Source organism: Symsagittifera roscoffensis, chromosome 1 (genome assembly GCF_963678635.1).
Source record: "Symsagittifera roscoffensis chromosome 1, txSymRosc1.1, whole genome shotgun sequence".
Taxonomy (NCBI): Eukaryota; Metazoa; Xenacoelomorpha; order Acoela; family Convolutidae; genus Symsagittifera; species Symsagittifera roscoffensis.
In genome coordinates, this window is record NC_087062.1 from 80,830,555 (window position 1) to 80,857,657 (window position 27,103).

The 27,103-nt window shown below is 35.3% G+C and overlaps 2 protein-coding genes across 2 annotated transcripts in view; both read right to left on the reverse strand.

Moving 5' to 3' along the window:
* LOC134850803 (actin-related protein 2/3 complex subunit 4-like) overlaps window positions 1–23,993 on the reverse strand; it is a 104,124-nt gene extending 80,131 nt beyond the window's left edge. Inside the window, exon 1 of the mRNA XM_063866624.1 lies at window positions 23,968–23,993. The gene's annotated coding sequence lies outside the window, so the exon portion shown is untranslated. The remainder of the gene's footprint in view (window positions 1–23,967) is intronic.
* A 2,563-nt stretch (window positions 23,994–26,556) lies between these two features.
* The window catches only part of LOC134850819 (lipoxygenase homology domain-containing protein 1-like), a 71,940-nt gene continuing 71,393 nt past the window's right edge, over window positions 26,557–27,103 (reverse strand). Inside the window, exon 41 of the mRNA XM_063866627.1 lies at window positions 26,557–27,002. Coding sequence (XP_063722697.1) covers window positions 26,790–27,002 — 213 coding nt within the window. The 3' untranslated portion in view covers window positions 26,557–26,789. The remainder of the gene's footprint in view (window positions 27,003–27,103) is intronic.

A 27,103-nucleotide genomic window follows, 5' to 3' on the forward strand; every position in this document is an offset into this window, starting at 1 on the left:
TGACCGGATGGCTCAAATCACTTTTCATCAGGCGTTGAGCTCCGCATCTCCTTATCACGTTCCAGCTCCTTTATATGAACGCTAATCTAGTTATGTCATCCCAGTCTTCCCTTCATGTATCGCTTGGTCTCCTTCTCGCTCCTTTTCCACAGCGTGCTCAGAAAAGCGAGTCACTGAGTAAGTTCTGTTCGTTTCTCCTTAGCGACTCTTCTAAAAGAGGAGCCGGCCCTACTGAGGATAAGCTTGCAGTCTGTTCCTTAATAGGGGACATGAAAGACGATGACTTCACTAACAGTGGAGGCTTCGTGCATTGCTCCAAGTCGTCAAACTGATGTGGCTAGAAAAACTCGTAACCTAATAGATCTCTTTCCAATGCTCCTAACTCCACATCGTAACTTTCTTTTTTCTTCCCTCTATGGCGTCAATTTCTATAATGTCTTCTCTTGTAGCATCGAAATGACTTTAATTTTGATGATCTGGCTTAGGCCAAGATCAGGAGACACCTTGGCACATATCAAAACTTGAACCCGGCCTGACCAGCACGGTAAGGTTTTTCGCACCGATTCCTCCCCATGTGGTGCTACTTTAATTCTCAATGCGTATTTTTATCCGCTTAGTTTTCGCTTTATTTTTGGACATACCGCTCTACAAGTATTTCCATCAACTCGCAGAGCTTTCTGGTTTCCTTGATGAAAGAATGCTGTGGTGGCTCCAGTCTTCTGCAAGTAACAGTAACAGTAATTCACAGTAACGCAGTTCTTTGCACTCAAGTTGATGAAATTCAGTCTCATATCTTAGCTCTATCGTTTGATCCATTCTTCAACATCCCGAGGGGCACCAGTGCAAAGAGCATTGATCGGCGAAACCACGACCAACATTGTTCAGCGGATTAGATGATAAAAATATACAATTCAATGAAAGTAGATTCGAACCAGCCAACCGTGTGTTTTGATTTTCTCTCACAAAAGCATAAGTCTCCGGTCATGCCGGGCTCTTCATGGAATCTGTCGTTCCCTTTATCGACGGGCAAGGTTCCAGAGCCAATTCATCAACACTCATTCGATATATTGAAATCCAACAATAGCAAGACAGGTTTAGTTATTTTTTCAGATAACAGATACTCACTGAAACGTTTTTGCAGTTCCACAAAATACCACAAAAAACACAGTAGAATTAAAAATCACATACAATACCAAATTCTTGGATGCCAAGAAAAGCCTTTATCATCACATGCCCGTACACTAGAGTGACGAAGCTTTTTCAATCTCAAGATCAGGGCCTACGGTTTGAGCAGTTTGAATTTTTTCAACTCCTTCTTAGTGGTCATAGCCTTGTCCTCTCCCGTGAAGAACATTTTCTGCTGTATTAGGTTTTGCAGCAGCAAAATCTTCAGCACTCCATCTTCCCGTGGGAAGCAGTTACTAGCTGCGCGCTAAAGTCTCGCGTAGGTCTCATCAACTGCTCAGGGTCCTCAGCAGGGTAAAAAAATTGAACAGTCGACCTTATGTCATTCCAATAAGAGTCAGAAGCACGTCCAACTATTCTCGACAATCTGAGATGAGAAGATTGCTGGTCCATTGAAAACCCTCTTGTGTCTGAACGTTACATGAAGGCGTCAACTAAGCAAATATTCAGCTTCCGAGGACCTCTCAAAAAAATTATTATGATATTATCAGAAGCATTTGGGTAGCACGTAGAAAAAAATGAGGGTTTCAAGTTTGCTCCAACTCCTGCAAGAATAGTGTTGGAAATTTCCTATTCCACCGTGGTGGTTAACATATCCGCCTGGAAATGTTCATTTTTTGCATTAGCTGCCACATTTTCCTGACATCCAATACTTTTTCGAAGGCATCGTCACCCAGCGCAAACCTGGATGACATGTGCAACCATTGGTTGTTGCGAGGTCTCGTTCTCAATGCTAAGGTTCCTAAGTGCTCTTCCGCTGCTAGAGCGTTTCTCATAATAAGTTTGTCTTGTTCATTCAGGCCATGGTCCATTTGTCGGAACCACAGATTGTTGAAACTTGTCTGTCAGGACGTGATCATCAGCCCTTCCTGGTGTAAATTTCGTTTGATTACCGCTTCTCCGACTTCTTTAGTGGCGGACAAGAAAGTTTCTATTGCTTCTCCAAATGTGACAAAATCAATAGTAGTTCCATTTGTGAGCCTGCATAGCAACCCTTTGCTCTGTTTGTTATCGTTTGCTCAGGTAGATATTTCAATTTTTGGATCCTTGTTCGCCAGCCTCTGCATTTTTTTGGCTAATAATACTCGCATTCTTTTATTTCAGGGGTTCCTACGCAGCAAAAGTGTTATACCTCTCTTCAAATTCAAACGCCCATTCCTTTTTTTTTCATCCTCTTCCATCGGTTGCGTTTGCGTTCTCCCGCCAGTTGTCCCACGGGCTTCCTAAACTGAGTGAAGATCTTGTGGTGCTTTTTCCGTTTTTTTTCCTGAGAAACTTTCAGGATGTCTATCATTGAACAAATCCTAGTCGGTCCAATCATGTTATTAGATCCGCCAGTTTTTACGTGGTCTCAGAATTGATTTGCTCCTGCTTTGAAGGGAGACAACCCGCGCCCATTTTTCTCTACAGACCTGATAACAAGGGATCAGCTCCATCAAGCTTAATGAAGACATCCTTCGACACGCATACCCAAAACTATTATACGTTGAGCTGCCTGTCAAGTTTTCCTTATACTGTGTCCAAAGAACAGGTTTGCGATAGGTCTACAATTGCGTATCGCTCAGACTTATTGTGGCTTTGGGAGCCGGTGTTGTCGAGGCCACTATTGGAAGATATATGGAAATTTTTGAGGCTTGAGAACTCGTGGGCTTCTCACCTACCGGTTGTCGAACCCTAACCTCAAAAAATTACCTTCGAGTTCTGGAGAATTTTCCCAGCCTATCTCTCACGTCCAAGCTTGGTGCGACGCCTGCCTCGGTTTTCGGTGTCAAAGGTCAAAGACGACAAATTGTTCAGGTACGTTTGTTTTCATTTTAGCTACAGGTGCAGTCCTCCTCACGGTGCCCGTCTCCACTTACTCAGCCTCTAGTTTTTTTTATTTGAAACTCAAAAACGTCATTGATCTATCGCATCCCTTGATGCCTACTGAAATCGATGCCTTTTATTGTTTATCTGAGAAAATCAGTCAATAGCAAATTGGATATCATATCAATAAGCCTCAATTCAGTCTTGTTATTTTTCAACAATTTCCCGATAATTTCATTCCCAAGCATCTAAAAAAATGGCTTTTATGAAATTGGGGATTCTGGTGTATGGTGCAGTGAGGTTACGCAGGGACAGTTGTGTAAGGGACAAACTCTCTGGGGCTGGCAAACCGTTTGTGCCCATCATAATCACTATCGTGGTCAAGTTTTATTTTTCGCTTTGGAATCCCATCATCTTGATCATTTGAACCATCCACACTCCGCCGAAGGAGAGCATAATAACTTCTCAACCCGCATACGTGTTCGCTAAGCATCTCAACCGACTGTCTCCCAAGATCGGATGGCTACTTTCAGAAGGAATGGTTTGCTGGATCAAGGCAGAGTTCCCGCTCGTGTTGTTCAAACAAACTCCCACTTACGGTCAATTGTCTTTTGAGCCGCCAGCTCGACCGTTTAGCACCAAAGAATGCGTCTGTTGAGGACATGGGGGGACCGAGAGAAATTTTTTTGCCAATTTTTTGTTTCCTTGTTCTGTCTAGCCGGTTCACGCGCCAGTTTTTGACTGGACATCTCTGCTACCCCTTTCTGTCCTCTCTGCGGTTTTTGATTTGGCAAAAATTAATACAAAACTACCTCCGAGGGACGTTTCCTTCTTCCTTGTCTATTCCTTGCTTTCAGCAGCGCCATATCGCTAGCTCGGGGACTTCAATTCAAAAATTACAGTCCAGGATCTGCTGGTATATCTCTCCAAGAGCAGGTCCCAGACTCGCTGAGATTAACTCTCTGAGGTCGTTTGTGTTGCTAATGTTGTAGTCTTCTGGTGATTTTCACTCTTTTTGTGTGACATTGCTTCACTTTCTTCCCGAATCTTTATCGATAAGATTTTCCTATTGTGTAAATCACTTAAGTTTTTTCTCTTGCATAAGTAGTCTCGTGTCTCAATATCTTTTAAAAACCAAACCAATTATGATCACTCACGATTTAAAAAAAGCACGGTCAAAACCTAAATTTTGTCATTCAATAAATTTAAAAAGTAGCATGAAGGTGAATCTAGCACTCCAATTAATCTAAGAAAGGCTGTAATAATTTTTAGAAAAAAGCTGTAACTATTTGCCTGGCTTTGTTCAGACTACATATCATAACATAACAAATTAATTATATAACTCAAGCTCACATAACTTAAAATTACCTCAGCTAGCATAAAAGAAAAACACATAGGGGAACCTATAACATTTCTTCAGGCTTAAAATTCACATGAACCGTAATTTCGAAGGAATCTCCTAACTGCGTCAGCATAAACTCAAATGAAAAAAATGTGCGATTATTCCTCAAGGCAGTTTTCCTCTAATTGGGTCATAAACCGGAAGAGACAGTGAAGTCACTCCTCTTTCAACCAAATAGTCCATGAGTGAAGTTAGTACCAGCATAGTATAACGAGTTGTCTATAAGTACCATGGTGACAAAAAAAACACCAATATTTGCCCGGTACTTGTGATGCAGCAGCGGTTAGGACTATAATACCTCTTTACTTGGTCTTTACTTCCACAGAAACTCTATTTTTACCTCTTTTCCAGAACATGCTGTCTGAAAACTCACATCCGCGGCCCGAGACGATATTTTTCACCTAATTTGAAGCAAGATTTGAGCGTTTTGAGCGTTTATTTAGACAATTGCGCTCAAAATCTTGCTTTTCATAATGAGCGGTTTGAGCGTTTTTTTTTTTGCGATTTTTCTAGATAAACCGCTTAAAAACCGTTCAAATCTTGTGAGGTTTTTGAGTGGTGTTTTTAGATAAGCTCTCATTATGAAGCAAAATTTTGAGCGCAATGGTCTAAAAAACCTCTCAAATCTTGCTTTAAATTAAGCGAACAACCTCAACTTGAGAAGACAGCGGGCATGGAAGATTCTCTAATAAAACTGTCGAGCAATTTTTTTAATGTTCCCGAGCCGAGGTCCGCGACTAATTTTGCGACCGAAATGTGTCGCCGAAATGCATTTTCTGCAACCGAAATTCCATCATCCCGCCATCATCAATAAACATAGTTTTTTAAATCAAGATTTGAGCGATTTTTCCAAAAAAACCGCCCAAACCGCTCAAATCTTGCTGGAAAACCACTCAAACAGTTCAAATCTTCAGCGGTTTTTGAGCGGGATCTCGACCCGGGAGGTTATCGCCATAGCGCACGTAAGTATGAAGTCATTGTCGGTATACACAATAACGTTATTTGAGTAGTGGTTATGGAGGTCAAAACATCATTCAAAATTTTGCCCAAAAGCACGTTTTTTTATGGTTAATCCTTTTCAGTACCTAACTCCCGTCTCTCTCCCCGATTTCAAACTTCATATTGCCAATTTTGCGTGAGCGAGTTTCACTCACTCCGCCGACAAAAAATGGAAGTCCCCGTTAATTGACCACAACGAAGCAGATCGTGGTTGAACTAGAGTACGCACAGAGGTGAATCAGTAGGATTCATCGTTTTCATGGATCTCCCGGTCATTTTACTGAAATATCAGAATTGTCTCCTTACAGTCCGCTGGAAGGCCATAGAGCCTTTCAATACCCACAGTTTAAACATACATCTTTCGGTCATGTGATTGGTCCCTCTATGTTCTTGTTCTTCAGATCTCAAGACCTATTTATAATTAGCACTGTTTTGAAGAATCTAACCTAAATTACAAAAAAATGGATCAGTTATTAATTTTTTTATTCAGCTGGGAACACTGAAAACAAAAAAACGTTGTGAAATTATAGGTCATTCACGTAGTTTTGCGGCATTTTTGATTGCGTCGTTGAAGAACATTGATTGCGCCATTGATTGCGTCATATCTTATATATTAAAGGTAACTCCGAATGCGCTATGGACGAAATGTTTAACTGAACACAAAGCTTAAGAATTATTAAGGAGACAATGTTTAAAAGGCTATCGAGCGTAACGTTCAAGAAGCATTCAGAGCAACCATCAGAAGATGAACTCGATCCAACTTCAAGGCTAGACAGTTTTGTCCAAAATTTCATTTCATTTCTGTCTGGAACTAGAACTGTCAAAAATTCAGTGTGGAACGAATCACTTAAAAATAGCAACCTCCATGCTAAGATAGAAAATTTTGCAAACATATTCGATCTATGAAATGAATGGAAAATTTAAACTTTTTGTAGCTTGCAAAGCTTTCTTAGAAAAACTTTCTCGCGAACCGATTCAATCTATGTAAAAACTTGTAATAACTCAAAATTTCATACCTTTAAACGCTTGCATAAAAAAATTGAAACTTTTCGCAAACCGATTCGGTCCAAGAAATAATTTTGAAAACTTCAAAATTTCATCGCTTGAAAAGCTTGCCTAGAAATCTTAAACATTTCGCGATCCACTTCAATTTTTCACACTTAAAAAACGTGAAATGTTTCAGGGCTTCATAATTTGACTAGAATGCTTCAGACAACTTAAGTTTTTCGCCTACCGATTCAGTCTATGAAAAAACTTGTAATAATTCAAAGTTTCGTAGCTTCAAAAGCTGGCTTAGAAAAACAAACTTTTCACAAACCGATATGGTCTATGAAATAACTTGAAACAATTCAATGTTTCCTAGCTTCAAAAGCTTGCTTAGAAAAACCTAAATTTTTCGCTAACCGATTCAATCTATGAAATAACTTGAAATAATTCAAAATTCCACAGCTTGAAAAGCTTGCTTAGAAAAACTTCAAACTTTTCGCGAACCAATTTAGTCCACGAAATATTTTGAAAAAGTTCGAAGTTTCATAGCTTGATATGCATCAAATAAAATTTTGCGAACTGATTCGGTTTTTGAAATAACTTGACACATTTCAAATTTGCATAGTTTTAAACCTTGCTCAGAAAAATTTTTTTGCGAACAGATTCGATCTACAAAATTAGTTGAAAGAATTCAATTTTTTTTAGCTTGCTTAGAAAACTTATAGCTTTTCGCGTACTGACTCGGTTCATGAAATAACTTGAAGTATTTCAAAATTGCACAGCTCTTTTAGCTTGCTTGAAAAATTTTTAATTTTTTCTCGAACCGATTTAGCCCGCAAAATAAGTTTCATAGCTTGATTTGCTTGCTTCGAAAAAAATGTCGCGAACTGATTCGGTTTTTCAAAGTTGCTTAGCTTTAAAAGCTTGCTTAGAAAATTTTAATTTTTTTCGCGAACCGATTTAGTCCACGAAATTACTTGCAATATTTCCAAGTTCCTTAGCTTGAATAGCTTGCATCGAAAACTTAAAGCTTTTCGGGTACTGACTCGGCTTACGAAATAACTTGAAGTATTTCAAAGTTTCATAGCTCTTTTAGCTTGTTGGAGGATCAACCGTACAATTTTCCCCCTAGCCAAATTAGGGTAGTATGAATTTTTCTTGACATTACTTCGACAATAGCCTAAATTCATTCAAATTTAAGCGTTTTACTGAAAAGTTGAATTAAAAAATCAATCAATTACTAGCAAAACAAACGCAATCCCGCATACAAAAATCTGGAAACCAATTTTTATTCGCGCGATTTCAAGAAATGCAGATTTTATAGGGAATCATTTTTCAGGTTTAACACATGCTTGTTGAGGATATTCTACGGTAGATCACTTAGGGAAGGGGAAATGTACGGTATTCCGCTTCGGAAACTTCATAGCATCTGTTCTCTGCTTTATTTGTGTCTAGTTCATTTTAAACCTAACCTTTACACCGTCATTGCGTCATTGATTGCGCCATATACAATTTAAACATAACCGTTACACAGTTGCAAAAGAGACATTGAACGCAGAAACAAACAAAACAGACTTGTTTTTTGAAGAAAAAAAATTGATCTGACAAAAAACTATATGGTTTTAAGGCTGTTTTAATTACAAAATAATTTAAAATATGCGTTTTTCTGATAAAATTAACACAATTTGGAACACAGAATTGTTAGTAAAACTTTTTATTCTGTTGGGAAATCTAAGAATTAAATTCCACTTTTGAAAGTAGAAACCGATCATTTTTTGTGCCATTTTCTCTTTCATAATTGGAACGCGCAATTTGCATAAATTTTAGCAAAGAACTTGAATTAAACTCAAAAAGAGTACACATAACTGGGGGATGCAAAACGCATTAAAATGTATAAAAACATCCTGTAAAATAGTAGAAAAATTCAGACTTTTTTTTAAAAAAATTCTCATTTAATTTTTTTCAAAATCTATTAAAAAAGTTTGAACTATGTTCATTGACTCTGAAAAATGATTATATACTTAGAAGTATTCGTAAATGCAGTGATACATTCAAATACAATTGTTGTAAATAAAGCGTTTTAACCAATTATAAAAAACTAGCCAACTGTTAGAAAAGTGAAATTTTGAGAAGACTGGATCGATAGTTATGTTTTAGGTTTGCTAGAAAGTTTGAACATTAAATATTAAATTCAAAACTAGAATTTGATCACGCTTTTTGTGACATTCGTCACTTTTGCTGTTCGATAATGGAGTTTGCCTTCCTTTTAACCATGGAAATTGATTGAACATAAATCCGATCACAACTTACACTGCGAAAATTAAACTGATCCCGAACAATTTTTTTGAAAAAAGTAACATGATCTTAACCTATATAATAATCTAAGCTACGTTCATTGAAACTGCATATAAACCTAAAAGCAATGACCAAACTAATTAAATGAATGCTTTTTGTTGTTATAGAACAATTGAAGAACTTTTAAAAAAAACTATAGCCAACTGACAATTGGAAAAGGGTTATGAAAGCAAAGGAACAGAAAAAAAACAGTTGTTTTTTTGAACAAAATTCAATATCAAATTTAAAAAAAAACATATCTATAGGAAATCTGAACATAAAAATCCAACTTCAAAAATAGGAATCGATCTCATTTTTTGTGACTTTTAACTTCGCTCTTCGATTATGGAGCTTGTCTACCTTTTAACAATGGAAAGGCACTGAACATTGAAAAAACGAAGGTCAATTTGCGAAAAATTAAATTTGAAATCTGCATATTTACCTAAAAGCTTTCATAAAATCATTTATATGTATGAAAGCATTTTTGTTGATATAAAAGAAGTGTAAGACTCTTTCTTTGAAAAAAAACATAACCAACTGACAGATGAAAAAAAGTAATGGAAGTAGGAGAACAGGAAAAAACTGACCTATTCTTTAAAACAAATTTCGAAGAAATTTTAGGACAAATTTATCTCCTAAAAGCTCATTCAATTTCATGAAAAATTTTTGATTGTTACTTTTTGATTTTAAAAAACTCAATTGGAGAAAATTCGAATTATAGAATAAATTTTTATTACACTGGGAAATCTAAAGAATAAGTTTCAACTTTCGAAACTAGAAATAGATCGCGTTTTTTCTCTTTCGCAGTTGGAGAGTGCACCACAATTGCTCTCCAGCTTTCTGAAGAAAAAAAATGTTAAAAATCATCACAATTTATATGAGTCTTATTTTCACTCATAGACTCTTTAAAATAGCATATGCACCTAAGCGCATCAAAAAAAAACATAGCCAACTGTGATGGAAAAGAATAACGAACGCAAGGAAACGGAAAAAAAGAGATTTTTTGTTGAATCTCCAACTTCTAAATTTTTTTAAAAAAATATGCCCTAAAAGCTCTTCAAATTTCAAAAAAAAATTTGAAAATTGCCAGTAACTTTTAATTACGGCAGTTATCTGAACATAAAAATCCGAATTCGAAGCTAGGAATCGATCACGTTTTTCGTGAATTTACAAAGTTGCTGTTCAATTGTCGAGTTTGCTTTCCTTTCAACGAACGAAATGAAGCCAACAAGAAAAAAATTAAAAATCAAACCGAGTATAAATCAAAACTGAGCGGGAATTTTTTTTTTACTGAAAGGATTTTTTTACGCAGAGGCGAATCAAAGCTTCGCACCACTTGCGATACTATACAAACATAGTGGTTTTTCTCTTCACTTCTGTCTGCTAGTTTGTCAACCTATGTGTGTGCTGCAACGATAATTATAAGCAGCTCTGCTTCGCCTCAGCGTTAAGACTGTGCTCTTTACACAACTTTTTTTTCAACTTAGCGGCGTTTGTCTCATTTTCTGTCTGCTAGTTTGTCATGCTAAATCGAAAAAAGGTATGAAAAGGTCGGGTGACGCTAGATTTACTAAATTTTTGTCTTGGTGAAAATTCAGTTGAACAAGATTTAATTGAATAAAATCACATGCATAGTTTCGATCATCCAACGATGCCATATAATGCCACTAACTAAGTCAGTGAAGTGTAAACTAAAACACTGTAGACCTGAATAAAAAAATCAGGTAAAATGAAAATGAAAACGAAATTATAACGAACTGCAGAATGTTAACTTAAAACCAATAAGAGAAACAATTCTAGCTCAAGTATTATGACGAAAATATTGGTTGACGAAAGCGCAGATTTGAGAAAACAATTCAATGATTTTGTTGGAAAAATTGCTTACAAGAATAAGTATAGCTTCCGAATTGATAATGTTTGCTAATCGTGAGCACAATAATTGCCTTTGTGAAAATTCAGAGCAACTTAACGAGTTGAAGTTGAAGTTTTTTATCTTAAATATTTCATTAAAAAATTTAATTTTTTTTGGAAAATTTTTTTTTTAATTACACTTAACGTTCACAAAAAAATCTGAAAAATGAATTATTTCCAACAATTGAGTTTTAAACATGCCAATGAAGATTTTAAAAGCTAACTGAACTATCAAAAAGGTCAGTGCTACTGGAACTAAGCCGTTAAAAATAAACAGACGGGACGATAGTCTCAGGATAAGGAAGATAGCCAGTTTGAGAAAAATAGGCCCCAGCCAGATTCAAACAACAGGTCTTTGTCGTCTCAGGAAGGTATGTTAACTCTAGGCCCAATGCGCTGAAAATGTGGTCGATTTCCTTTTGAAGCAAGATGAATGTTTTTAGGGTAAAAGATGTTAATGAAAACTTCAATTTTTTCCGAATTATTTTTGGATGGGGTTTAAATACGATATAAACTCGAACTTCATTCGATCGTTTTGTCCTGCTGAGTTAAACCCAAAAAAAATCACTATTTTACTAAGTTTGCTCACATTTTTTACCTACTTTTTTAACTAAAAGTAATATTTTTACACAGAGGCGAAGCAGAGTTTTGCACCACATGCGATTTTTGTGTCTTCTTCTGTCTGCTAGTTTGACATGCTATGCTTGTGTTGTATCGCAAATGGTGCGCAGCTCTGCTTCGCCTCTGCATTAAAACTGTGGTCTTAACACAAATTTTTTTTCGACTTATCGGCTTTTGTCTCATTTTCTGTCTGCTAATTTGTCATGCTAAATAAAAAAAGTGTGAAAAAGTCAAAGGAAGCTAGATCTACTAATTTTTGTCGTTTGTTCAGTTGAATAAGGTTCACTTGAATGAACTCACTTGCATAGAAAAATTGTTTCGATCATCCAACAAGGTAATATGATACCACTAAATCACTTTAGTATAAACCGAAACCACTGTAGAGACGAATAAAAAACCAAGCAAAATGAAAAAATTAGCGAAATTATACCGAACCGGAGCAAACAAAATTTAAGTCCACATAAGAAATAAAATTTTAATTGAGTATGTTGACGAAAGTGTTGGTTGACGAAAGTCCAGATTTGAGAAACCTATTCATGCATTTTGTTGGAAAAATTGTTCACCAGAATAAGTCCATGTTGCAAATTGATAAACTTGCTAAATGTGAGCACAATAATCGCATATGTAAAACTTCAAAGCACCTACATGAACGTGCAAACCTAAAACTGAAATTCCGCAAAATGTGATAAGTCAATTATTTCCACCAATGGGGCTTGAAACTTGCCATTGAGCATTATAAAACCTAATTGAACTATCAAACAAGTCAGTGCTACGGGAACTGAGCCGAAAAAACTAAACAGACGGAAGATAGTCCAAAAATAAGGGAAATTTCCAGTTTGAGAAAAATAGGCCCCGGCCGGATTCGAAAAACACGCCATTGTCGTCTCAAGCAAATATGTTGACTTTAAGCCAGATGCGCTGAAAAGAAGGCTGATTTCCTTTTGAAGCAAGATGGAATTGTTTAGGGTAAGAGATATTAAATAAAACTCCATTTGTTTTGAAATTGTTTTTGGGATGGGTGATTTAATTTCGATAAATACTTCGACTTCCTTTGATATATTCGTCCTCTTTAGTTAAGCTCGGAAAAAATCAATATTACACTAAGTTTGCTAACATTTTATGTCGAATAAAATTTATAAAAAATTTTTAAGGAATGCTTATTTAAATGTGATTATTTTTAACTAAGACTGGTTTTGCAAACATTTCAACAAAGACCTGGGATTCAAAAAAATTTAAATATCAGAAAAAAAAACACTTTTTCTAGCCGCTCATTTCGAAATTTTTCCGTTTTTTCTGGCCGCTGAATTTGAATTTGCAATTTTGCCGACAAACTGGGACTTTTTGGATAATTTAAGGTTCACGCAATTGTTTTAAAGGTGAAATATTGTTGCCGGGATACGTTTTTATTTCATTGATTTGAACTAGGTAGCAAAATTAAAGGTTGAAGGCAACAATGTTGAAAACTTTGAGTGAGATTGCAAATAACTTATTTTGGCTCTTGATTTATATGCAAACCGAATTGAGGAAATAATAATTTTCAACAACTCAAAAGAATAAGATGTAACTATAAATTGCGTGAAAAACAGAAAGAAAAAAAAAGAAAAAAAAACTAAAACACACCCGAATACAAAGTTCCTCTCCATTTTTCAAATAGTCGGAACAAATATTTATTGTAATGGGTCGAGTGATAAACCATATTGAAGCCGTTTCACCTTGACTTTTGTCTAAATTCGAGCAAATAATGCGAGCGAGCAGGTCACTCAATAGCTTGTTTTTGCAAAAGTAAAGTTGCTTAGAGCTATTTTTTTCTAGATCCATTTAGGAAATAAACATTTCAACAATTGAACAAAAAAAAATGTTTTTTTTCTCAGTCATTTTTCACCAAAAATGTTATCCAGTTTGCCAATTTTACTACGACTGTCCCTTATTCTTAAGTTCCGGTATTATATCATTCAGACTCTTTTATCACACCACGCAGAAAAAAAAACGAAACAAATTGAAAAAAAAAATTGTATTTTTTTGTATTTTTTTCAGACTATGGTCGGAACATTCTGTGCTATTTGCAAAGTAACCGGCTATCCTTGCTTTTACTTTATCATTGCCTCCAGTATAAGTTGTAGCAATTTGATTTGATGTAGCTTGAAAGTTGAAAACGATTAAATTACTATACTTGATATGTCAATATGTACATCACAAATATTGGTTGTTTATGTTAACTTACTAAGTCATGGCTTTAAAAAATTGAACTAGCAATAAAAGAAACCAAATTGACCGATATTTTGTTCAACTCATTTCAAAGAAACATCCAACAAGTTTAGGTTTTATCGCCAATTCAAATTACGATCAGCAATTTTTTGAAAGATCAATGAGGGCAATTATTCTTGCACTCATCTTAACTTTACAGCAGCTCACTGAAGCTTTACTTGAAGATATAGTTATAAATTCAACAATTAGGCTAAATTGGACGTCTCAGACTTTCATAATTCCCGTCAAAAGTCAATTAGGTTACCCATGGACAATTTGTCGCAAGTTTAGTGACATATACTGTTTGGACAATTATGAAACGACCAAAGAACTCGACACCGAGCCAGCTTTCCAAGCTTTTTTCAAGTTGAGAACAACCACTGCCTCAATGCACATTAGTTACTACTGGTTAGAATATAGTGCTATAGCCAAAATTGAGCGCTTATTCAGACCCTTCTATATTCATCACAATTTTTTCGTTGACCGCGAAAACTGTTGCCTTGGTCAATTTCATCAATATTTCGCTGAAGGCTTCAAGAAAATGCTTTTAACTCCAGAAAAATATATTGAAGAGCTTACCGATTATTCGGAGGAAGATAAAAATCTAACTGCCATCTGGGCTTTTTTCGAACCTGTATGCAAGGTAAATGTTATAACCAAACTTGGGTTTGGAAAAGGAGAACTGAAAAGATTCAATAATAGCCCCAACATGGCGCCACAGCGAGATGGAGCATTTCATTCCGTATGACGATCCAGGTCACTCTCTAGCATTTCATTGGTTCAAATCGAATGTAATATGCCTTGAGCAACCATGGATTTGCAAGAGGGGTTCTTAACTAAGTCAAGCATGCAGTCATTAAATTGTTTAATCAATCCGTGGCAGAGACAAAACTATTTCTCTTCAGTTTTCAGAGTGCAACTTGCCATTTGCATCACCTCAATTATTAAAATTGATTCATTTTCTGTGCACTTTTTACAATCGACAGTTTTTGCATATATTTGCCCTAGTTCTGAGAATGTCTTTCTTTATTCCTCTTGTTTTTCCTAAATAAACAGACTCATTGTATCAAAAGGAATCCCTGAAAATTCCTTCTGCTCTTTAACGTCTATGGAGTAAATTTTGCTTAAAAAAATTGTTGATATTTCCAAAAAAATGGAAAAAAATTTTTAACAATTTTTAGTTTCTTTTGCAATCATCCCCCAAAATTTAGTTTTCATTGAAAAATCATACCCACAAGCTATTTACAATACAAAAAAGTATATTTAGCGCAAAACAGCTTAAAAATTAGAACAATTTGGACTGCTTCAATCAAATTACATAATATGTAAAATCCCGTCAAAGAACGCGAGTGAAAATGTCGAAAAAAGAAACAGCCCCGATCAAAAAATTTTTGCCTTTCATCATAGGAAAGCCGTGGACATTTCGCAAAACCAGGGGTAGATTTTTATTTTTTGGGGGGGGACGGGGGCGGACGTTTTTAATCAGTGATTCGACCCCTGCCGACCCAAAGGGTCCCTCATTTCTACTATTTTGAAATATCCATTTTTGGTGACGGATCCTTAAAACTTTCCAAAGGCTCCTTTGGCGGCAATACAACCTAATTTTTAAGGAGGGAGTACGCGCCAATAAAACGCAATTTTTCGGTCAAAATTTTCCAAAAAGAGCGTAAAAACCCCCTTTTTGGCCTGTTTTTTAAAATTTCTTTGGGGGAGCTCGAAAAATCAATTTGGTCGACCTATAAAAAAGGTCGACAAAAAAAGGTCGACAAAAAAGGTCGACACCCATGGAGCAAATGATTTTATTGTTACAACTTTCGAACAGTGATAGAGTATTTTTTGTCGGGGTGCTTTTTTCTTCAGACAAAATTCCTCATTCTTAGCCAGTTTGATGGAAAAACTTTATTTCATCGGAAACCTATTGACGTCATGCAATCAAAATTACAACTATATTTTAAAATCAATTGTTTTTTGTAAAGTTAAAGAGGTTTGAAAACTGCCAATTTGGGATTCTTATCATGAAGTGACATAACTCGTGCTGTTGACGCGTAAATATTTCGGATAAAATTTAATCGAAATTAGTTTGCGGCAAGTGAATTTACTTCTCTGATACAATACTAGAGGCTAGAACATTAGTTTTTTTTTATTTAGGTAGCATCCAGCGAAATACATTTGGAAAAAAACTCCAAAAAAATTCAAACTCAAATGTTGGTCTTTTTTCGCAGAAATCACAGACGTTTAGGGGCAACCGGAACACTTAGGATTTCGCTTTCACGCAAACAGCTTTGTTGTCCCAATTTTTGACTTTCACAAATGATCAGTTTCAACAGGTTTCTAGTAACTTTTAATAGAAACAAATTGACATCATTTGTTTTCTTATTGATCCGACTTTCTGTAAACATGAATGCATATGATGGGGTTGTGGTGTTTTTTCGTTTTGAAGTTTATCAATGTCTGAAAGAAAAATCAGAGTTACAATTGAACCTTCAAAATGCGCGTTTTCTGGAAAGTGTGCTACGCACAAGAGCCCAAATGCGTTTTGGTCCAAAGTAAACTGCTGGTTGAATACTTTGAAAAATATCTATTATGCTATATTTCTGTTTTGGATGGTTACTTGAGCGCTTCTTTATTTGGAATTAACCCAGTGCGCACAAAAAACACGCTTTCAGATATATTGGTAAAATTGTTTTTGCTAGAAACTATTGTTTCGATCATCGAAATCAGTTTTGACAAAAAAATTAACTAACTTATCGCTTATCTCGATCATCAGAACAAGTGACCGAGAGACAGGTTGTGTATTTTTTCACAATTGCTAAATGAACTCGAAAAGCTGTATCTTTTTTAAGCAAACGACAAAAAATAATTGAAAAAAGGACAATTTTCAATGGTCTCAGTAAAAAAAAAACAATTTTGATGACATGAAATTAATTTTCAACTTTTTTATTTAAAAAACGACAAAAATTTCTGTTCAAAAATTTCCAAGAATATTGCTAAAGAGCGTTTTAAAAAGGCGATAAAAATTTTTTCGCCATTTGCTCGGCTCGTGACATGAATTCTTGAATCTGATTTAGTTGTAAACTCCCTCATTTGTATTTTTTCTATCTAAAAAAATCATTTTTCTTTTTGAAAGTTTCAGCTGCAATCTTCAAAATTGTGACTCAAAGATCAAAACATAAAACTTTGCTTCTATTGAAATTTAAATTCAAGAGACAATCAATTAGCTACAGGGTGTTGATAGATGTTCTAGGCGTGTGGCTATATTATGCTAACGGGGCCTGAGAAATTAGACTACAAGCAAATTAGACGACCCTAAAAACGGATTTTAGACGATAAGTTTTTGTGAACTTAGACAATAGGAACTGGGCTAACAAAAATTTTGGTTTAGAATGAAGCTACACAAAAACAAATTATGATCACAGAACTGATCAGAATGTCTCTGGACTGGCAAAGCCTGCAAAAGTACCAGCCCGATTGTACGCATTAAAACTGTTGAACTAAAGAATAAAAAAGTACCTGCAAATTAATCCTAAAGTAGAATAAAATCTGCCGTCATATAAAGTAGCACAGAACCTGCTATAGTTCGTCCGACTTTCGAAGAGTTTTTATGCTTGAGGTAGGGTTTTATTCAGTCAATTTTCGAGTTTTTAACAAGTCATTTTGACAACATTTTTACTCGCTGAAAAATATATTGCTGGCTAGAGCCTGTGAGTGTTTTCAACAAAGTTTTAAGGGTTTCAAACTGGGACTACTTTCACGACTATAATCAAGTAGCGATAATCAACTAGCAATATACGTCCTTTTTTTAATCAGCGTAAAACGTAAGCAGCAAGTTAAACTCTGTCAAATTGAACTAAGATATACAATTTGCTCTTAACCATACGATACCACGCGCAAAACAAATCCCTTGCTGCTTTTTATAGCTTGTGGATGACATAAATTTAAAACATATATTTTTCAAAAAATCAATCTCAAGTTTTTCTCATTTTTCCAACACTTAGCCGAAAAGCCTGTGATTGACAAGAGAAGGCAAACAGGAACAATGAGCGCTTTCCACTGATATAGAAGCAGCGGATGCGGAGCAATAAGCAGAATGGTTCAAGTGTAGAATGTGTCTAAAATCAGAAAAACAGAAAAGTGACTTCTTTTGGTTTATGCCGGCTAATTGATAAAACAATTATTAGAATCGTCAAAAAATACCAAGAAAACGAATAAATTATGAATGAATTGTCTAAATTCATTAAATTTTTAATTTAGTTTTTTTTTTAATTCTTGATTAAATCACTCAAATGATGCATAAAATGTTCGTTGCGTTGGTATAATTGATATTTTTGATAATTAATTTACCGATTACCTTATGAAACTTGATATTTTTCAGTTTTCTGCTATTGGACCCATTCTGCTCTTAGACCATTCTGCTTATTGACTGGCCACCAGAAGCAGCAATAGTCTTTTTCAATTATTCGAACAGAATCTACACTAGCTAAAATATGTTTGCGCCCCTCATAACGGAACTGTTTTTGACGACGCAAAAACATTTTTTAATAAAAGTTAAACATATGCCTTGATCAAAGAGTTGAATATTGTCTTTCAGATACTGAGCTTTCAGTTTAAGTCGATGACCGACTTTATCAGTTTTAGGCTGATTGTGATATACTGGGGTGATCTTGATTGTAAGCCCAAATTTCAGACGGTGAAAATAATTCTGAAAATTGGAAATAAGATGATATGTTACAATATGTGGTAATTTTTAGATTTTTGGTGTAGCGCATGTATTAAAGTTCGGAACTATAATGCATAACATATTCATTTCATTTTCAATCATTGTCATTTCATTTTCAATAGTTTTTGTAAATATATTACTCTCCCAAATGAAATGTTATTAAAAATTCAATTTTTACACTTCTTTTGAAAAAAAATGGCTTATGAACTAAAATATAAAATATGTGCGAAGTATAACAAAAACCGATCCAGCTATTGAAATTCAACCTATCACTTATGTTAATATATCACCGTAAATTATTGTTCTGACTTTCGATATGAAAGTAACGGAATATTTGTGCTCGGGGTGGGTTTTTTTTTCATCAGACGGATTTTTAGACGGATTGTTTCTTATATCATTCAAAAGGTATTGTTGTCCTGAGCTTAAAATTGAACAAATTTCTCACCTGTCATCATTTTTTGTAAAGTTACGGGGGTTTAAAGACTGCCATTTTGGCCAATTTGGGACTATTAACGCGCGATATATTTCGCGTTATTAACTTGTAAGCAAAGATTTAATCCGTCTTAGAAATAGTTTCAAATTGGTTCAGGAAAGCTTGTTTGCCATAGTTCATTAGTTAATAGGAGCAAAAGCTATTCTTTTGTACTTAATATGGCGAGTGGAGGGATGATTTCATTAAAATATTTAAATTTTAGAAGTTTTCTTTTTTCTTTTTATTTTATTCGTTCAATTTTTTAATGTTACTACTGCTCCATAAACCTTAAAAGGCAGTCGGATCATTCAGGGCTTCGCCCTGTTACGAGCAGTCTTGTTATACAATTTTTAATCAAAATTGAGAACAATGTTTTGTTTACTTATGTCCAATTTACTCCCGTCAATGCATCCAACAAAATACGAAACTTCTTTAGGCGTGAAAAATTGAGTTAACAGAACCAAACGCCCGAGCTTTTTGCTCGTCCCCATTCAGTCAAACGGTCCGAACACAAACTTACTTATTATCTGAAAAGCCAATTAGCTTAACATCAGTAAGACTTTTGAAGTGTACGAGTTTAGATTTTGAGAAGACTTCAGAGAAATGTATACCTCTAAAAGTTCTTCAATTTTCAAGAATATTTTATGATTAAAGCTGAAAATTAAAAGCCAAACTCAAAACTAAAAATGGGTCACTTTTTTTTGTGCGTTTCACATTTTTGCAGTAAAATGTATAACTAACTGCATTAGATTCATTGACACTTGCACTTATGAGCTTAAAAATGATACCTCAGTAATTTGTTTTCACTTTTTTGCTTTAAAAAGAGAGAGAGAGAGGGGACACTTTATTGTTTCAATATACTTATGCAGTTGCAGAACTGATTGTATAAGAATCTAGTGTACAATATTACGCAATGGTTATATAACATAACAAGAAAAAACATAAATTATTATGAGGACGAACCAAATAATTGATTTAACAAAATAAATGTCCTTGGATGCGGAAAGACTCTCCTTATTGGGTAACAGGGTGTCATCTTTTCTTATTATGAAATTTTTTATCAGTGTTTTTGTCAATGTGTACGGTAGTTTTCGATTAAACAAGGTTCGGATTATTGTGTTAAGGTTTCTGATTGATGTAAATAAGAAAGACTTACGAAGGAAATCAGTTTTACATGTTAAAGGGAACAGTAATGTTCCAGTTCGACGTTTATAGCGGAATTCAGAATTTGGGAATCTTATATGCGTGAAAGCTGGGGCATCGTTTCGGCATAACCTGTGAAGGTAGTGTGCTGATCGGTACTCGATTATATTCCGAGCAGTAGGAATTTTGTGCTGTTTCCTTAGAAGTGTAACGGAATCTCGTTTGCTTATTTTCATTATTATCCTGATTCCCCATTTTATTTGTTTTTCGAGTTTCTCAATATTATCTTGCTTACATCCGTTTAAGAGCATGCATGGATAGTGCAAATGGCTCAGTACAAGAGTATTTAACAGGAGAATTCTAGTACGCAGAGGGACTTCGTCTCGGATGCATTTTATCGTTTGGATTGCTGTAGCCAATTTTTGTAAAATTTTGTTGATTTCTTTGTCGAATGTTAAGCTTATATCAATATTGACGCCGAGAAATTTAACTGTCTCTGTTAAATTAACTTGATAGTTTCCAACTTTCAATGAAAGATTTTCATTTAGTTTCTTTTTCGACGGTGCAGAAAATATAATGAACTGGGTTCTGTCTACATTAATCATTAATCGATTTAAAGGAAAATACAAGAGAATTTTATTGAAATTGTTTTCAATGCTCTTTGATGCTGTTTCGGGATCTGAATGAAAACTAAGCAGAGTCGTGTCGTCGGCGTATTGTACTAACGTGCATGATTTGTCTATTGTTTGTGGCAAGTCATTTACATACAAGTTGAACAGCAGTGGTCCTAGTACAGTACCTTGGGGAACACCTTGCTCTTATTTAAACCAATCTGAGTGTTTGCCGTTTACTATTGTCAATTGATGTCTGTTTTCTAGAAATGACTTAGTAAGAGTTGTTGCTGACTGTTCAAAGCCAATGTGACTTAGTTTCCTTTCAAGGACTGAATGAGAGAGTGAATCAAATGCTTCAGATAAATCAAGAAATGCAGCCGCTGCTATGTTATTTTTATCGAGATGAAATCTGATTTTTTCTGCTGTGTATAAAAGAGCATCATTAGTTGAATAACCTGGGCGAAAGCCAAATTGTTTTGGATTTAGAATATTGGAATTTGCTAAGAATTCGTGAATTTGGGATGAAAAAATTTTGTCAAACAACTTCGATAGAGTGTGTGTAATAGAAATTGGACGATAATTTACTGGATCTGTCGAGTCGCCTTTTTTGAATATGGGAAAAACGTGTGCTTTTTCTAAGGTATATGGAAATAAGGATTTCGAGATGCATTCATTGATAATCATCGTAAGAATTGGGTTTACAGTATTAATGCTGTCTTTTAGAGCCCAAGCAGGGATTTTGCTGGGTCCTAATGGCTTGTTTAAGGGAAGTAATAAAATTGCATCTTTCATTTCTTTGTGAGTTATGAACCTGAATTGAAAGTGCCTATTTGTTTTACTGTGTACACTGTACTCAGTTGGTACATCTATGGGATGATATGCGTTTTTGTATTCTTCTAATGTTTAGAACCTGTAGTTTAGAAAATTTGCTTTCTTCTTATTTTCAATTATAAGATCGCCAAACGAATTCCGTAGATCACCTATTTGGGTTGACTGTTTCATGGTGCTCCTGATAGAGTTTATGAAATTCCATTGTTTTTTTTGGACGGTCAAGCATTTTGAATTGGGCTGTTTTCTCTTTCTTGTATAAATGTTTTAAATGATTGTTGTAATTATTTCTTATTCGTTTATAGTTTTCAAAATTGGCATCTGTTCTTGATAATTGATATGCCTTTAGAAGATTTTCGTTTTCCTGTTTCAAAGGTCTATTGACTGAGTTAAGTACTTTACCAGACAGCTGTAGCTGCGGTTTATTTCGGATATACTTCTGCTCTGGTGATGCGTGAGCGTTTAGGGCATGCGAGAAAATAACTTCAAATTTTATTAACATTTTAGAGACATCATTTTCTTGGTAGACGAGAAACCATGGACTCTGTTTAAGTTCCTCGCAGAACCTAGTTTTACAATAATTGGTTTTGTTGAAACGAAAAGTTTGAATTGGAATGGCTTTTTCGAATCGTTTTAGTTTGCTAATACACATTGTTATTAAATGGTCCGTGTTTATAGGTGGTTCTGCTACAATAGTTTCTTTACAAAGAGATTTGGTTGCTATAAAGTTATCTAAAATGGATTGGCTGTTTTTAGAGATAAATGTCGGTATTTACTTATTGGTTATTGGCAAAATGTATGGTTTAATAGAATCGCTGAGAATTTTAGCTTCATGTTTATTCAAGTAGTTAATATTGAAATCACCCAAAATCGTAACATCTCGCGCTTCAGAGGTAGCGTAATCGATACCCTTTAGTGTATCTTCTATAAAATTTTCCTTGAATTGTTTGTGTGGATTGTAGGCAATAGCAATCATCTGCCTTTTTGATTTTTTTGAGATGATTGGGCTATATTCCACCCAAAGTCCTTCAAAATGGGGGGACGTAGATAATTTAAATCTTCTCGAATCTTAGGGTTAAATTTTTTCGGAATAATAAGAAGAGTACCAGCACCTGCGTGTTGACCAGTGCATTTTTTGTTACGGTCGCATCTTAAAATTTCATGGGTTGTTTTGCAGAATGAATAAGTTTCATGATCGCATGTTTCGTCAAGCCAGGTTTCCGTAAGACCGATAGTTGTGTTTGAGTCAACTATTTCTGACAAGAAACGTATTTCCATGTGTTTGTTCTTTATGCTTCTACAATTTAGAGTTATATAGTTGAGGAAGTTGTGGTGTTCCTTTGCTTTGTTTGCCAGGATTTCATATGAAAGTGCGGGACCTGGATTGACTTCGATGTCCCCACATTGAAGAAGCAGGATTTACAACATTCCAATCTGAAAAGTTAGCACCACAACTGCGCAATAGATGCCAGCTGTGAATCTAAAGTGGCGGTTAGAAGTCATGTTTCTAGTTTTGAGTAGTGCGGTGCTGTTGGGTACATTGTAATTAATGGGAATGCTAGGTAAAAGAGAGAAAATAAGGAGAGTCTTTAAAAGCCATTGGCTAAAAAATAAATTTGATAGATCCAGATTATTGGGTAATAGACTACTAAAACAACATTAGTATGGATAGTATCTATTATGGCGTAAGTCATAATTACTACGATTGGCATTCATATAATTGTAGGCTTGATTGTTGCTGAAACCATGGCTCGCAAGACTCTTTGGGTGCTCGGGGCCCCACGAGACTTGGCTTGAACCAGGTTTCACACGATTCCTCTGAGGGTGCGCTGGGCCACTAGAGTTGGAAGTATTCGGAGAAACAACTCGAGGTGATAATCTGGATAATGGTAGCACCTTTTCCATGATTGCATTTTTTAAAGTACTAATAGAGCGCATCAAATGTACTTCATCAAAGAAGATTGACTGATAGCCGTTTGTGCTGACAATTTTATCGTATATAGGAACAATTTGATACTTTTTTTCTTAAATTTATGAGCAATAAGGCTGTTGAATTCAGTTATACGTTTACCACTTACAGAATCGGGTCCCGATTTCACAGGCGGGACTTGGCATATATTGATTATTGCAGGTGAAAACTTTGTCTCAATTTCACTAATGGTGGCGCAAAACGTTTCAAATATATCATCTACAGGTTTGTGTAGTTCCCTTGTGAAGGAATTGGTGCCGTCCTGGAAGGTTACTGATTTCAGCTCAGTATCGTCGTACTTTTTCACAACTGATTGTTTCTCGCTGCAAAATGACCCGCGGTAAGAATGAATGGCCACGTCTTTGGGCAGCTCCTTCGTGTCAAACTCCGCTAAAAAACTCGAACCAATAATCAAGTTTTGAGTATCATTGGGGATTACTTTGGCAGCAAAATCAATAGGTGCTCTGAGTCCTTTTGCGTTTTGATTACTGTTTGGAGGATTACTGGATGTTGCTAGTACATTGACAAGGTTATATATTTGAACGTAGTACTTATCTTTTTGTTCGGGATTGAGTTTCGTGAAGTCGTCGGGCAGCATCAGAAGCATTGGTGTTGACATTGTGTGAAGCCAGGAAAATGCCAGGAATAATGGTGCTGTTGGTGTCAAGGATAATATGCTGAAGTTAGTAGTCAGTGCCCAAAGAATGGCAACTAGTGTTTCATCACTCTCTGAAACTATTTAATAAGTTTATCACAACAATAAGAGAGAAAATTATTTTCTAACTTCGGAAAAACTCACGCATAGAGAAACTGGCTTTTTCAGAACTTGAATATTGTGGCAAGTCATTGCAAGCAAATGCTGATAATTTCATAGAATTGAACTATTTTGAACCTTGACTTTGTAATAGAAAAATTGTTTATATTTTACGCTCTTGTTTCGCTGAATGATGGACATTTAAACGGTCATTTTAAAGACTAAAAGCTTGTTTTTAATCTTTTCACTCCACTTATTCGAGAAACAGCTCACTCCGAGGAAGCACTTGCTCCGAGGAAGCAGACGGTAAAAACTTGCATTTAGACCCGCAATAATTTACTTCAAATCAACATCTGATATGTTCTTAGAAGGTAGCTCTTTGATCATTCGCTCTTGGTCAATGCAAAAAAAACTTGATTAAGATTAAACTCGAAGTAATTGTTGTCCATATTCATTTTTGAAAACAAAATTTTTAGGGACTAAAACCCTGAACTTGCGTTAAATTTTGTCCATTTTTCCGTTTGTTCGGTAGAGGCAAGGGGTATAGTTTCATACTCGGTTTCATTTTCTCTCCGATATTTAATTTTGACCTAGATATCTGTTAGCAGTACTCTTTTTGCTTATTTCGTCCCAAACGTCAAAGAGGGAACATTGTTCATCACATTGGGGAGCGTCGGTGTCGACTAAAAACCATTTGCAGTCAACTTCACGAAGAGGAAGAGAGATTACAGTCGTTTTTAGGCCATCAATAACAATGTTTCAGAAATTATTCGCTGTTATACGCAGGCTCTATCACAAGTTATTGAAAAATAATGAACTAACTGTGCGTTCCTAACCATTCACATCATTTCGAGCAGAAAGAACAGACAGTCCAATTATGCATGTCAATGATGAAATCAATCTTACCTTCATTAGTTTTTTTTGAGGTTCATGACCAAACGATTAGGTCCCCATAAAATCGAATTGAAAAACGTTTTGCTACCAGGCCAGCTGAACATTTTATGTCTTTTGCCAAATTTTAAACATAAGCGAGGCTTCCCTTCGCAAACTCTTGCGAGAACACAACAAAAAGCAGCTCTATAAAGTGCAATATTGAAAATAAGAAATAAGCCTCGAATTAGAACCTGCGACGTAGAGATAAAGAGCCTCACACTCTAACAACTCTGACATGAAAGCTTAATAAGCACCAAACACTAGCGACAAATAAAGGGATGCTATGCAATTTCCACTGCTACAGTGATATTTCCGAATAACTGAACTTTTAATGAATACTTTTATTTGTTTTGAGGTAGGTATTATGAGTTTTGTAGAAAAAAAAGAAAGTTCGTAATAATACATAAGGCTGATTGCAAGTGTAAAAATCACTAAAACCTATAAAAATGTCTTCTCCACGTTCATTAGCCTTATGAAAAAAAAACCAAGACCTATATAAGAGTATTCATTAATTTACGTAACCTAAATAGCTAGAAAAGGACCAATCAGCTAGCCTCAATTCACTTTGGAATAATTACTTTACGCGTAGGATCTTCAAAAGTTTCATTTTGCTCAAAAGAAATCGCGCCTCAGCGCAATTGTGTAATAACGCACATTATTTAGTCTAATAACTGTTATTTTTTTGAACCGTTAAATCATTACAAGAATTGATGTCAGGTTCCATTTGAGTTCCAGGCGTTGAAACTTTTATAAAAAATGAACGACGTAATAAAATTAAACTTTCGATAGAGAGGCGAAGCTTCGCTTCGCAAACACCATAGACAAAAAGCTGCTCAGGAAAGTGCGATAAGAAAAGTAGAAAGAAGCCTCGAATTAGTAAAAATTCGCCTAAGCCTAGGAATCGATCTAACCACACAGTCACGCACGTTTAACCATCGACAAACACTAGTCTCGAATAAAGCGGCTACATAAGCTAATAAATTGCCAATGCAATTCAGCAAAATTGGCACCAAATACAAATAGTAACAAATTTCAAGTAATAATTTCGACACAGGCGAAGCTTGGCTTCGCAAAAAATAGCGAGAACATGAAAAAAGCAGCTCAAGAAAGTGTAATAAAAAAATAGAAAGAAGTCTCGAAGAAAGCAGTAACAAATGCTAAAAATTTGCCGATGCCATTCAGCAAAAGCGGTACCAAATACACTTGTACAAAAAATTATTTAAAATACAACTTACTGAACTCATCCACAATAACTTTGCATAAAACAAATTGCAAAGCATAAAGCCACATTATGTATGAATAATGCAATTCAAAAAATATTCAAAAAATTATACTTATTCAGAAAAGTTTTTATGACTTTAATGTTGTTTGAAACAATTAGCTTTTCGGTTCATTTGTTGAATGAAAATTGCTTTAACTGTGTTGACTTTTTACTATTCAAATACCAAAGCACATGGAATCACAAAGCTGTAAAGGTGCCCCAAAAAGGGCACCCACCAATGTTTGCGAATTAGTAAAAAAAGAAGGTTTTTAATACTACACTAAGCTGACTCTAGTATAAATAAATTTTGAACTAAAGCGACTAACTTTCCAACTAGAAAAAACTAAGCTTCGCAATATCTTTTTAAGTTTCGAGATTCGCTATTGGATTGTGCAATTCTCACGTTCTCCATTTATAAAATATCCATTGAGAATTAAATTGCGCAAAATATATTTGTACACTATGAAACAACTTATTTACAATTTTACACGCTATTTTATACATCAGTCTACCAAAATAATCGCAGAGTTTTATGCTACAGAAACTATAGAAGAAAACATAGAAGTATATGTTGAAATGTGGCTTTTGTCGTGAGATGCACTCGTGAGTTTAGATTGGAGCAGCCTTGTTGTCGCGAGGTACCAGTTCCCTGCTGATCTGTCCGTCGCCCTTGTCCTTATCCAGCCATTTGCCACAGGGGAACACGGTAGTCTCCTTAGTGCTCTCATTTGTAATCTCAACTCTATCCAGCATCCAACCGGCTCCAAAACCAGAGTTGTCATGCTCTATCACTAGTCTCTCGAGACTGCCGAGGTCCAGCACCTGTAAAAAACACTCATTGCATTTCGTATTTACTGTACATATGTTTTCTAGTTTCCCAACAAGATATTCATCTCTAAAGCGAGAATAGGAGCTGACCAGTT